Source organism: Pelmatolapia mariae, linkage group LG14, assembly GCF_036321145.2.
Source record: "Pelmatolapia mariae isolate MD_Pm_ZW linkage group LG14, Pm_UMD_F_2, whole genome shotgun sequence".
NCBI classification, from domain to species: Eukaryota; Metazoa; Chordata; class Actinopteri; order Cichliformes; family Cichlidae; genus Pelmatolapia; species Pelmatolapia mariae.
Genome location: NC_086239.1, coordinates 1118515 through 1132128, shown reverse-complemented (window position 1 = coordinate 1132128; position 13614 = coordinate 1118515). Strand labels below are relative to the sequence as shown.

The 13614-nt window shown below is 41.7% G+C and overlaps 2 protein-coding genes across 2 annotated transcripts; one reads left to right on the top strand and one right to left on the bottom strand.

Moving 5' to 3' along the window:
• Nucleotides 1-4495: 4495 nt before the first annotated feature.
• Nucleotides 4496-11022, bottom strand: sdhdb (succinate dehydrogenase complex, subunit D, integral membrane protein b). The gene is made up of 4 exons (XM_063492780.1): nt 10900-11022; nt 8057-8167; nt 6273-6423; nt 4496-5691 (listed from the first exon to the last, which is right to left on the bottom strand). The coding sequence occupies exons 1-4, from the start codon at nt 10946-10948 to the stop codon at nt 5526-5528; spliced, it is 477 nt and encodes a 158-aa protein (XP_063348850.1). The 5' UTR covers nt 10949-11022; the 3' UTR covers nt 4496-5525.
• Nucleotides 11023-11908: 886 nt separating this feature from the next.
• Nucleotides 11909-13505, top strand: timm8b (translocase of inner mitochondrial membrane 8 homolog B (yeast)). Its single transcript, XM_063492781.1, has 2 exons — nt 11909-12214; nt 13137-13505. The coding sequence occupies exons 1-2, from the start codon at nt 11924-11926 to the stop codon at nt 13302-13304; spliced, it is 459 nt and encodes a 152-aa protein (XP_063348851.1). The 5' UTR covers nt 11909-11923; the 3' UTR covers nt 13305-13505.
• Nucleotides 13506-13614: the final 109 nt, after the last annotated feature.

Below are 13614 nucleotides of genomic sequence, written 5' to 3'. Positions count from 1 at the left end.
GACTTAAAATTAAATACTGATAATCTCTAACTGCATTTTGGTGCAACATGTTGGTGAGCCCACAGTGGATCTGGATTTTACTCTTGGCCTGTCAGCTTTCCTCTCTAATCTCTATCTACACCTCATTAATGATCTAGTTAATTGGTTTATATTCAATGTTTATCAGTTCTGGACTGTGGGGCTAATCTGGCTTTTATCAGTTCTCCAATCTTTCACCCTGGAGCACCAATCACATCTGTTACCACAGAAGAGTGTGCAAAAGCTGACCACAGGTAGAAATCACTGATCTCCATGTTCACTACTTCCTCCTGGTTAGGAGTTACTAACCATGTTCAACCAGCTCTTTAGATGAATAAAACCATCTTATTTTACTAGTTGATTTAACATTGATTGTCATCGTTCCTGGTTGACACCATCAGCAGACTCACGAATCCCGCTTAGTCTGCTTTCCATGCCTCCATGTCTCCTTGATATGCCCACTTCTTCCTGTCCAGCCGACAATAACTTTCCTAAATTCATTAAAGAGGTTCTATCTGACATCTCCCGTCTTCACTTTATTATAAATCAATCTATTTCTTCACTCCAGGTTACTGTAAAATAGTCAGCATCTTCTCTCAGCTTATTATAACCCTCCCTGCATTCTACTGTTCACGACTGCTGTTCCTTTCAAAAACATTTGGCAAAGTTGTCGCTAATCACGTCGTCCTTCCTGGAGTAGTAATTTGTCCTTGACCTGGCAAAAAGCAAAGATGAAATCCCAAGGTCGCTAACATGGAGACCCTCCACCACACCTAGATATGTTGTCCATAATAATTATGAACACAAGTGGTGACAGGGCATCCCTGACGGAATCTGCCACCTATCAGAAACAAGTCCAACTTGCTGCCGGCAGGACAAATCAGGTTGTACAGGGACTGAAGGCCCCTAACAACGTGCCAGATATCCCAGCCTCTTAAAGTGGATCAGACCACAAACTACACCCCGCCATAGGGATGTACTTTTTTTTTTAACAAGTTTTTATTAAACTTTGTCATAAGAGTTGGGAGTTGGAAGTCCTAACAGAAATAAAATATTCATATAAAGTATTTAATATAAAGCGGTTAATGCTGCCTGATATACAAATATATTACCAGAAGTATTGACACACCCATTCAAATCATTGCATTCGGGAACTCAGGCATATAGTGCCTTCAAACTTCATGTGACTGTCAGATTAGCTGAAGAGCAGTATGTAGAGAGCTTCATGGAATGGGTTTCCATGAAACGTCTTGATACAGGCTCAATCATCCGGGTAAGTAAATCCCCAAAAGGTGATTCTGTTCATCTGGACCAGGGCTCGCAAAATTTCAAAATCCCTGGTAGCCCTTCGGGCAGGCACTCGTCAGTTTTTGGTAGCCCAAAATAAATTTAAGTAGCCCGAATAAAAAAAAAAAGAGGACAATTTTTTGATTGATGTTTTGTTTCCTTTACAATATTATACTTTAATGTATAATATTGTAAAGGAAACAAAACATCAGTCTAAAAATATTTAAAACACAAATTACAACAACAAATTACAATCATCAACTCAAATATTTGGTTCTAATTGAACAGAAATTTCTATGAACTTGCAAGAACTGTGTAGAACATGAATCAGTCTGTGTCAGATCCTGAATCTGAAATTTCCACTGAAATCACGGGTAAGAGGCAAGTGGAACCAAGATCTAGGACATTTGCTTTTTGAAGTTTGCAAAGACTGCTAAATTTTGCCAGTGGTAGTTCACTCTTTGCAACATAGCACGCTGTTCTAAACAGCTTTTTCAGGACTTCTTGTTATGCTTGGTTTATTTTTAGTATGTTTTTTGCAATTGGTGTTTGTTCTGGGAAAGATACTGCAGACTGAGCAATAATGCATTTCTTGCATTTCTCATGGGTTCTGATGGGGTCTTTCTTAAAATTACTGGTCCCAGTAACAAAGGCGCTTGTCGACTCAGAAATCGAGGGAAACTCACAACACACCCGGCAGAACATTGTTATTTAGCTCGTCATATTCCAGCCACATAAATTCTTTTGTCCATGAAACCAAAAAAGCTGCGCTTTCCTTTTGCCTCATAGTCTGATTTGTCATAACTTTTCCGTTTTGTGGTAGGCTTTTCTTTGGCTGCCCCTTCTGTCTTGTTTGGCTCTGCAGAACTAAAATACCTGCGTAAATCCATCTGCTTTTACACATGTACTTACATAACGATCAGCAATTCTCTGCGCAATCAACCTCTATCACATGTTTAAGCTTGCTGCAGGAGATTTCACTTGTCATGTTTGATAGTAAGCTAACGATTGATAAGACGATGCCAGAGGAATTGGTGCGCAATTAATCTGTGACTTACCAATCAGTGCTGCTGCTCTCTATACACAGTTCGCGCGATCGCAAAGTGAAAGTGAAAGCAAAAAACAAGCGCAAATTCAAAAGCGATTTCAATGTGTCACATATTGACAGTGGCTCATCGATGCCGATGACATAATTACTCAGCTACATTTGCGAAAGAATGCAAAAGCATTGACATATCTTTCCTTCCTATGATAGCCCGACGGGCAGGGCTGAAATGGATTTTGGTAGCCCGACTGGAAAAATCGCTAGCCCCGGGACGTCGGGCTAGCGATTTTGCGAGCCCTGTGGACGTAGTTTTCAGTCGGAGAAACGTCACAATGTGAATGGTACTCATGGCCATTTATCAGTGGTCTTTGATCAATGAGCTTTGATCAGTGGTTGTTGATCAATGGTCATGAGAATTTGCATATTAATGATCATGGAACTGACCTCCCAGCCCATTGTTCCTTCAGTGGGCTGGTTTCAGTCATTATGCAAATGTCCTGTTTATAAGATTTGGGGAAACCTGCAGACAGCTGAGACTGAAGAAGTCACCTGGATGAGTGACGAAACGTTTCTCCCACAAAACGCTACGTCCAGATGAACAGAATCAACTTTTGGAGATTTACTTACCTGGATGATTGAGCGTGCATCAAGACAAAATTCTGGGATAGGTTTGGCCACGAAGGATACACCCGACCCATCCTTCAAATTTTAGGAGCTGACGGACGCATTTGTCGGCCGCACTTGGAGCAGCCTTCGCCGCCTGGCTGTGACATAATCGGCCTTCAAATGCAGCCTCTGAAGGATGCAGCCCCTTAAGAATGGGATGTCACTCTAGTTCATATGTATGTATGATAGCAGTTGAGCCAATGCTTTTGGCAATATGGTGTACATTATACTTTACAATCATGTTTCATGTGTAAGTTGATCAGGATCAACCAAACTGATATTAAGTGACAAACACATACTGAACATTTGATACAGTAAAAACTTCAAAAGAAAACAACAGTTTAATCTCCATGTGTGAAAGGTCCACTATACTTGATCTGCTGTGCATCAGGATGATACAGGGATTGTTACTCTTTTTCTCCTTATGTCTCTCCATAGACGCCCCCCACAGACATCCCTGGAACGAATCACGAGGCTTTGTTCTACCAGACGCGACTTCCTGGAAGTAACAGGTTTAAGTTTGTGTTCTCAGCAGATCCCAAAAAAGTTCTTGGAGTTGTGGATGAAAACAGTCTTTATAAACTGACCCTGCTTCCTGAAGATGATGTTGTTGATATGAGAGTTCAGTTTGCGCTTAAATAATTAAAGAAGTTGTCTAAATAATGGAAAAAAAGTCATCTGACTTGATCGAATGCAGATATCCGATGTAACAGCTTCTTAAAGTCATAACTCAGAGTCACTTCGTGATTTAAACGGAACAAATCTGATCTCAAACCATATGGAACCTCAACATGTTCCCTGTTGTATCATTTTAAGGTTAAAATGTGTCCATTCATTGTGTTGACCACAAATCTTTAGTTAAAGGCAGCTTTGAAATGAGTTTTATCTCATTTGAGATTTTGTTTGTATTCAGTTAATCATTGAATATTGTGAGGTTGCACAGAAGCATGTTTGGTTTGGGCCAGTGTAACCTCAGATTGAACCCAAAATTAGAACTATAAGCTCATACAACAATCTAGCTATTAGCATTTGTACATAAGAATAAAGGCTTTGTACTTCTCTAATAATAATAATAATAATAATGGATTGCATTTATATAGCGCTTTTCGAGACCCTCAAAGGGCTTTACTTCAAAGAAAGTTGAAAACGGCCAGGCTCTGTTAGCATGATCTAACTCGACTATCCCGTCAGAGATGACGGGTAAGATGACAAACACGTCAGAGGAAATCTGTAAATCCTATAAAAATAAAAGGCAACACCAGCGCTGTAAAGTAGTCAAGAGTAATGTGAGATGAATTTTTCTGATGAAACATTATTAATATTCGGCCAGTGTAAAAAGGTTAAAGTGGAGCCGTGGCACGTACGCACTCGGGGTCGACATGTATACTCTATAAGCTCAACATAACCTGCTAACCCATCCACTGCTCTGTAGTACACCCCAGCTGAGCCTTGATGGAAAGAACAGAGTGACACCAAATGTGGAAGCTGGAATAAAACATGTTTACTGCACAGGTGTTGTGACATCACACTCACTCCAGCCAAACACAAAGAAGTGCTGGTGTGGAAGCTGCATGCAAAGACTGTATGTGTGTACTGTGTATAAGTGCATGTTCCAAGATTATAATGTAATGGACTGCCATATTAAATCTTATTTTACTGATTTAGGAACAGTCCTGGAATTTTCACAAACTGATCCAAATAAACATTTATTTTAAAGGCTTTTTGTTTCTTTGAAATTTGCAGATTGCAGCAGAAACTGATTCACATACAAAGTATAACATGACCCCATAGAGACGCAGTCGTGTCCTGTTCCTGCCTCGAAGGTTAAAATACCTCCGAGGCAGGAACATGATGGAAGTTTGGAGCTGATAATTTCACCCCCAGTCAGCTGGACATGGACAGGTAGTGTTAGCATCACTGGTTTGGTTGAATTTAAGATTTAGCCAGTCTGACCTTTATTAAACCTTCAAGCAGAGCATTAATAAACCTTCATATGAGCACACGCTGTCTGCTCCTACAGCAGAGCCCACGGCTCTCTGTACAGCCGCAGCATTGCAGGGACAGCCTGGTCACAATGAGACTAAAACACTAGGTGGGGCATGGAAATGGTTTTCAAACAGGGGTTAGTGTGTGCTGCTGCTGATAGGTGTAAGAGAAAAGGCAGCATGTGCACACACTGGAAGTAAACATGTTTAAGAGATCAGCCACACAAAGGACGCAAATGACAAAGAATGAACGAGCGCTCAGACAGCTGTATTCCATAAGACTTGATCAAGTCATGGCTGTGTTGTTAAAACGTGTTTGTAGCTTAAATTTAGTCCACAGTTACTCAGGAACAACCCAATCAATGAACACAAAGACAAAGCTTGAATCAATGAACACAAACACTTTTGAATCAATGAAATATTGTCGAAATGATATTTACAGAGAACACACCGATTTCTTTTGTTAAACACGCAGCCAGGACCAGTGTTTCGGTCTTCCTGAGTGTCCCGGCCCACAGTCATATTCACTTGCTCCAGAGCAGGGCGACAGCTTTGCATATGCCCACGTCGTTGTAGTTGAAGTAGCAAAGACCAGTGAAGGTGATCGTGGACAGGAGGAAGAGAGCCGCGTTGGCCATCTTGATCTTTGCGTCCCCGTGAACGTAGTCTGTCAACACCTGCCCGAGACCCCTGCAACAGCACAGGCAGAGGAAAAGATGAGCAGCCAGTGAAGACAGGCCTCCCTTTGCTTCAGCTGGGTTACACTGAAGCGCTCTAAATGACTGCACAGCACAGCACACATGGAAAATGTGCGACCAGTGTTTCTAAATTTGACCATGACAGTAATGCATCAACTACTGCCCCATAAACGTGCTGACGTTTCCACGCACAACAGATGTTGTGTTTTTCTTAACATCTGAATGAACTCTGTGCACACGTGATGACAGCCAGGAGCCTCAGCCGTCACGTCTGCGACAAAGACCTCGCTCTGCAGTCTGACACACTAATATTGTAAATTCCAGCTGAGCTGAATGAGGAAATATTGTTTCTCTCTCTTAGTCATAAATCAGCCTGGACAGTAGTCCTGGTATTGTGACAGACTGACGAGAGCTTATAGAGCTTTCAGGAAGTGAAAGCTCTAAAAAAGGACAGCTTAGCGTCACTGTTCAAATAAAACACAGGCGTCAGGAATATTTTACCTGAGGTTTGCGAATATTTGCGAACATTTTAGAAACAAGTGAAACCAGGGATCAGCTGACTGCTAGTCTTACCAGTGTCCGTGAAGGGTCAGGGCAGCAGCCAGAGAGTAATCGATGACAGGACCAGGGTTGAAATAAGCCACAGGGCCCATGGCCAGCAGCAGCACGCTCAGCATTCGCTCTGCCGTCCAGTGCAGAGAGGCCGCTTTGGAGTTGGAACTCGCTGTGAAGCAAGATAAACTGCAGACCATCAGAAGGCCGAACAATGTCAAGCTCTGAGCAGACTTCAATCTGACTCAGTCACATGTATCTCAAATTCTACACATTCCACTGGAAAGACCGGGTCTCCTGAAATGTATATTAGGTTTGGCTACTTCACTGAGCCGCTTGTGTCTTTACCCTTGAAGTCACTGAACATCTTTCTGTGATTATTTTTTCAGTTTTTTGTATCTAATGTTGCACAAATTGTAGATAACAAGTATGTTCAGTAATCCATCAGAGTCACTGGCAAGCAGTGAACTTGGCACCAATCGGAGTGTCTGAGGGTGACAACGTCTGCAGCTCTGACCTCATGTTAACAGGTTCAGTTTGTTTAAGCTGCACAAACCAGACGTGGAGCTGTGACACTGTCCTTGTATGGACAAAATGCAGTTTTAAATGATGATTTTATGGTTAAAAATAATAAAGTCATCATTAATGCTCAAAAGCCTCTAATGTAGCTGAACTCAGAAATCAGGAAGCGGGCATATTTCTCTTATCTCTCTCAGCAGGACAGGAAAACTGATTCTTTCTTCACTATAACAAAGACTGGAAACCTTTCTGTTATAATAAGATAAGCTGGAAATCCACATTGTTACAACCGATGTAGAATTTAAGGGCGATACAATTTAAACACTTGAAACTGTGATATATTGGCCAAGGATTTATTTTCTTTATCTTGCTTTGCACGTATTAAGTGCCTTTGTTGAAAGACTCACAGTTGGTGTTACGCAGCTTTACAAATGTGAAACTGATCAGGTATAAGGACTGGAGTGAAAAAGGAGCGAAAGTCCAAAGAAATACTGACAAAAAGAAGGAGGACTCTTACTCACTAAAGTAAGAAAAGGTAAATCATATTCTGGCTCAATATTAACTTGTTTTTGACATTTGAGCAAAAACAGAAAGAAGGCGACTTCATTCTGGACCCACATCGTGGGTAAACCACATGACCACCAAACAGGCCAAAAATGTCACCACCTGTGTTCATGTGGACAAAAAAAACCACTTGTGTGTACACGTGAGGGCGAAACCATGAAGATCCAAAACAGGAACCAAAGCGATCCTGCTCCACTTCAGACACCTGTACCTGCTGAGCGGTTGCCAGGTTTGTGGTCCTGACCACGCCCGACTGGACTGTGACCACGATCGCATCAGGGTTGTTCCAGGCTCAGTGATGACTGCGTGTGACACAATCGGCCTGCAATGACTCCTCCTTTCGCCCTCGGGGTGTAACGCTCCATTTCTGCTTCTCTCTCACCCTCCATTAAGATTATAGTTAATGCAAAACATGTCTGAACTAGCCATTTTCTGCTTTTGGAAAGTTAACCCAGCTCCTCAGATGCCAGAACTGCCCCACTGGACCTCCACTGGTGTTGAAATGTAATGTGTGTCACACACACTACACTTACTTTGAGTCAAAAGTAGAACATGTGCAGCTTAGAAAGCTTGTTGATTTAAGTGTGTCAGAGCTGATGACTGCCACAGAGGTTTCTGAGGTTGTGGTATTTAAATATTCTACGTGTACCTCTCGTTCTGTACAACACCTGCACACAAGGCGCTACGCTTTCTCGTGCCTACTTCTGCTCGTCAACACTGACCCTGCAGATTCTGTGACGAATGAATCCTCGCCGTCAGCAGGTACGGCTGCTCCTGGTGTTTGTGGGGTACAGCCAGCGGCCTGACCAGCAACGTGCTTTGATAGAACAGAGCTGAGGAGAGAAAACAAAAAGTCACGAACAGATCTGGGACCTGGTGCTTTACTTTTCCTTTCCTCATAATGTTGTGTATGTTTTGTGTGTGTTCAGTTTCTAAATTTAAAAAAGGTACTTTCTGGATTTGCACAATGTTGAATTTCACCACAAGGGGGCGGTGTTTCACCAGGCAGTGTGTTGACATGTTTTCAAGTGTATGACGTCACTCCTTTAACCTAATTATTTTTAAACTCCCATCTTTTCCAAGAAGCTTTGCCTTTACTCAGACTTCCACTGCAAATAATGAAGTGTTCTTCCTGACTCGGCTGTATTATTAATACTGACTGGGAGTTTATTCTCTATGGTCTGATTAAAAATGTGTGTTTGGTTGATTATCTCTTTGTTGTCATGCTTTGTGGCAATAAGTCTTATACTGTTGGAAAACCTGTTTATTTCCCGAACAGTCCCACATTTGTAAACAAAATGCAGTTGTGGGTCGCGGTCATGAAAAACTTGCCTAATTGTCTCTGCTAACTCCAAACAGCTTATTCTGCTGCCCTATGTGACTGGAGATTCGCTGTTAGCAGTTTGTTCTTGATGGTGTGGGTAGAGAGCCAACAGGCAAATCGTCCTGCAAACCTTGACTGTAAATCTTTCACAGACTGCCTACGGTTTCCAAGGCTACGTTCACAGTGCAGGCGAAAGCGCATCAAATCCGACTTTTCTGACCCTATGCGACTCATATCCGATCATGGTATGATAGTGTGAACGGCACGAATCCGACCTGGGTCACTTTCGTATGTGGTCCTGAATCCGATACATATCTGATGTTTCAGAAAGCGACTGCTGTTTGAACGGTCAGGTCGCATTAAATCCGTCTTTTACGTCACTGACACAAGACAGACGCCAGTTATCAGCGCTGGAGAAGACATGGCGAACGCTTCCTGGCCATCCAGTGAAACTGTTGGGAAGACAACGTTGGAGAAATGTGAACATTTTATTTGTATAATCTGCAGATTCTGACAGAAATCTGCAACTATCCTTTGAAGCACCGCTCCTCTAAAACAGCAATAAGGATCATTATTAGGCCAAATGTAAATAACACAATAACTTTATAACTTAAAGCAAAATTGGGAAACGTAAACAAGTCTTTATATTAAGGTCCATCAGTCAAACAATACTGTTGGTCTGGGTCTAAACAGAGCGCGCTGTGTGTGACGTCTTCTTTTGCGTATGCGGGACGCTTTGAGGGTTCACGCTAGAGCACGTTTGCTGTCACATTTTATTTGTAGTGTGAACAAGCAGACAAAAACATCGCATTTGATCAAAAAAATCAGAATTGAGCATTAAGACCTGCAGAGTGAACGTAGCCTAAGTGCTTACGGTGTGAGGAAACTCTTTTTGTGGTGTCGTCTTCTTCTTAGGACACCCCCGATAGATAGAACATGGCCTTCAGTGGTACCAGGGCTCACTGCAGATAACAGTGCATCTCAAACATCAGTATATAAATTGCCCTATGGCATGGACCCTACGCAGATCAGTTAAACGTGGTGTGGTTGGAGCAGACACCAACTACAAGAGCAGTGTCCATGCTCGCAGGTGCTGCTAATCAGGCATCTGATTGTCATTGCAAAGGTTCCAGGAGCTCAACTCTACTGCTCAACACAAAAATCTATTTTCCTTACAAATATGGTACTATTAAAGGTGAGATAACTGGCCTTCCAACATCTCCAATGCCAAGAAGCACTGTTACAAAGAAATAATGACCCAAACCAAATTTCCTTACTTTTTATGCCAAATGTATTTTTTAACCTCCCAGGACCTGGCGTCCACACATGTCGACATCACATTTTCTGTTGTCTAGACCAAAATATTAAATTCTGCTCTACATGGGCCTGATATCCACTTACGAGGACATTATACTGCCACTCTTCTATTAAAATTTAAAACGAATGCCCTCATATGTGGATCTCATTTTTCTCATAAATAAAAACCAGGTAAAAATAAAATAAATAAATCTGGTAATTCTTTGTTTTTACATTCATCAGGTCCCAATCAGCCCAAATAGCAAAGAGAAATTAAAAATGAACGGGAGCAGCCTTATCCTAACGCAAACTTTACTGTGCTCTTTAAAATGTCAAAGGAAGGGAGCCGATTTTTATTTGATTTTTTTAAAGAGGCCTGTCATTGACTACAAATCTTGCAATTCAGGTCTTTTGCCTCCTTTTTCCTTCAAAGTAATAATTCTCCAACTTCTGAATAATCTTTGGTGGACAGTCTTGAGCGATAACGCCGCGGTCCGACAGTGATGTCACCATCCTAGCAAAGCGCCCTTTGGCACTACTCATTACACCTTCTGAGAGGATTAGCTCCTAGCTGGCGCTGGCCACTGATAGGTAGCAATAAAGCGGCTAATACTGACACCAGAATGCTTCAGTCAAACCGTGAACTTAAAACTGTCGTCTGCAGCTGGCGTCATTTGGCTGAATGGCTCAAACATAAGACGAGCTGTTACTGTGACTGTCACTGGATGAAGATTTTACAGCTCAGAAATCATATTTTATAATGTGGACCTCAAATCTCTTTTTTAAAAAAATTAAAGGTTTGGACAACTGCAGCAGCATTTTAGTCCCTACAGCCAACACTCGACTTCACTTCCGTCAAATCGGCCTGCTGTCGAACGGCGGCACTAAAGTAAGCACACATACTTAGAACAGTCATAAACCCCGGAGAGAAGCAGCGCTACTTACGTTTAATTCCTCTGCGGCACACAGAACTCAACCTGACGACGGCCGCCATGATGAACAACCAACCAAGGTCACGACAGTAACCCGGATGTAATCCTGTCGTCGTGGCGCCACAAAGGTTGTGTGTGTTCGAGATGATCACCTAATTATTATTGTATTTTAAATAAATACCAATAATTAAAATTGTATCATATGGTGTGCTATGTTGACTAAAAAAATATTGTAACAGATTTGTTTCATTCCTATTAAGTGTCTGTTTTTAGAAGGTGGTCAACAGTGGCTGTACAAAACAACACAAGAAATAAATTAATCTAAAATAATTAATACGTTTTATTTATATTATGGTTTTATATGTTTACAGATATTTTCTTTTTTTTATTAAGCTTTATATTTTGTGTTTTGTTTTGTTTTTAAACTATGGACATAAAGTCTGACAATAAATATCGATTGATCAAATTGCAGCAAATGATATAAAAAATGTATGGGAAGCAATAAATCACTAATATTTGGCCAGAATTGATATTTCTAATTTAATTTCTTAATTATTGTAGAACCATCTGCAGTACCTCTTTAATGTCAACCTTTTTTTTTGTTAAAACAATGATTTGCTGATTGACTGATTCACTGACTGTTTTAGTCTTCCATACTCATGGAACATCATCGGACACATACAATTAGAACTAAATGCCACCAGGGTACACTCTGAGAAATATATGTAAAGACACATGCATGTTTGTTATCAGGTAAAGAAGACATAAATGTGTTTTTACTACATTGGCTCCACCAGTATAATTCATTCATACACACTTTCATAATTAAAAGGTAAATAAACAGCACCAGTGTTTTGTTTGTTGTTATTTTATTTTCTGTACTTTGGACTTCTTTATGTGAAAATAAACTGTGGATTCTCTGTAATCCTTCATTAAGCCATTCCTTCTATAAAATATGTCTTTACAGCTGGATGTGAAACATGCGTCTGTAAGCTAATAACCGTACCTGTCAGTGTTTGGGGGGTTCGCTGCTCAACATGAAACATCTTTGCACGCGTCATTTGTTGCGTCGCATTTTGCGCGTCAAACAACGCAAACAGGAAGCGCCGCCGCCTGCAGGGCACCGTGTGATTAGCGCTGTTTCCCAAACCGCGCCGGTGGAAGAGAAGGTCACCTCTGTGCTTGAGCAGTGCTCGGAGCTCCTGTGCAGCCGACGGTCAGAAGACATGGACGGCTTTGATAACTTGAGCGCGTCGGAGAAGGCAGAGGCGACGGAGCTGCAGCGCATGATCGCTGTCGAGCAGCAGAAAGCGCAGTTCCAGGCTCAGGTCTGTAAGAGGACGGGGGTTGACTGTCCTCCGACAGATGTAGTTCAGTGTACGACGTGATCTGACGTCTTACACGTGCTTAGCTGACCATTAATGTCTCTGTACAAGAGACCAGTTTGTATTAGAACTGGACATCACACAGCTGGAAGAACATCTGCTTCTTGTCCAGGTGTTCTTGTCCAGAACATAGAGTTAATATTTCCTCTAGATCCACATCCTGAGCTTTGTTAACTGTGGATTCAAAGCTCGGCGTAATCCATTCAGTACTGTGTGTGGTTCTATTGCAGCTTTAAAGATGATCATTAATCGTTTATTTGACCTTTGGTATAACTGGGATAATTGGTGGATGTCCTAAATAAGGAGGAGGAAAGGAGTTAGCTGAATCACTAAACAGCAGATGTATAAGAAAATAAGATGGATGTGGCTGTGGGACAAATTTATGAAGGGGTGCTTCACAGGGTGCCATGTTCTATAAGTGATATACACCACCCAGTCAGTGAGGGAATTAGTAACCATCGTGGTGCAGAGAGCAGTGCACGTTAGTTGCTCCGTAGACTAGCATCCAGTGTGCCAGCTACACACTGGCCCTGGTAACCTTTCCCCCTCTCATTCTAAATAAACATTCATAGAAACAGCTATCACAACCATAACAGGCAGAAGATGCGTGTTTTTAACTCTATGCACATCAGTTCTGTGTGATTGATTTAAATAGTTTCCTGTACACAGAGAAAGTCCCACATAAGGCACACAGAAACATGCTGTCTTCTAGAGTCCGGCATGAGTCTTGGTTATATGTGTTCAGTAATCAGATTTCAGCCTTTTCTTTTTTAATAAACATTAACTGGCATCAGCCGTGATGCTTTGACATTATATAAATAACACTGAGCTGAATCAGTTCCCGTCTGTTTCATGTGGTTTGCAGGTGCACAGTTTCACCGACGTCTGCTGGGATAAATGTGTGGACACTCCAGGCTCAAAGCTGGACTACAGGACAGAGACGTGCCTGGTGAGCTGCGTGGAGCGATTCATTGACACCACCCTCAGCATCACCAACCGCTTCACACAGATGGTGCAGAAAGGCACTCAGTGATAACGCACCGCAGTGGGACTGTATTATGTTTTTTTTATTCCTAACTTGATGGGAGATGACACGAAGAAGACTTTGTGTCTTGATGATGGGGAACTCTTATAGGGGGGAGGGGTGCAGTCTCATGATCAAACTGGAGGAAGGAAGGGAGAGGGAATCTGCAAGCCTGGAGAAGTCTGGTAATAATAAATCTTAAATGTTTCACCTGAAGACTCAAATGTTGCCTGATTTTCTTTTTCCCTTTCATCCATCTGAAACTTCAAGATTATTATTTACTTTCCTAAACGACATCTATAGAGCTGAAACAGCTCCT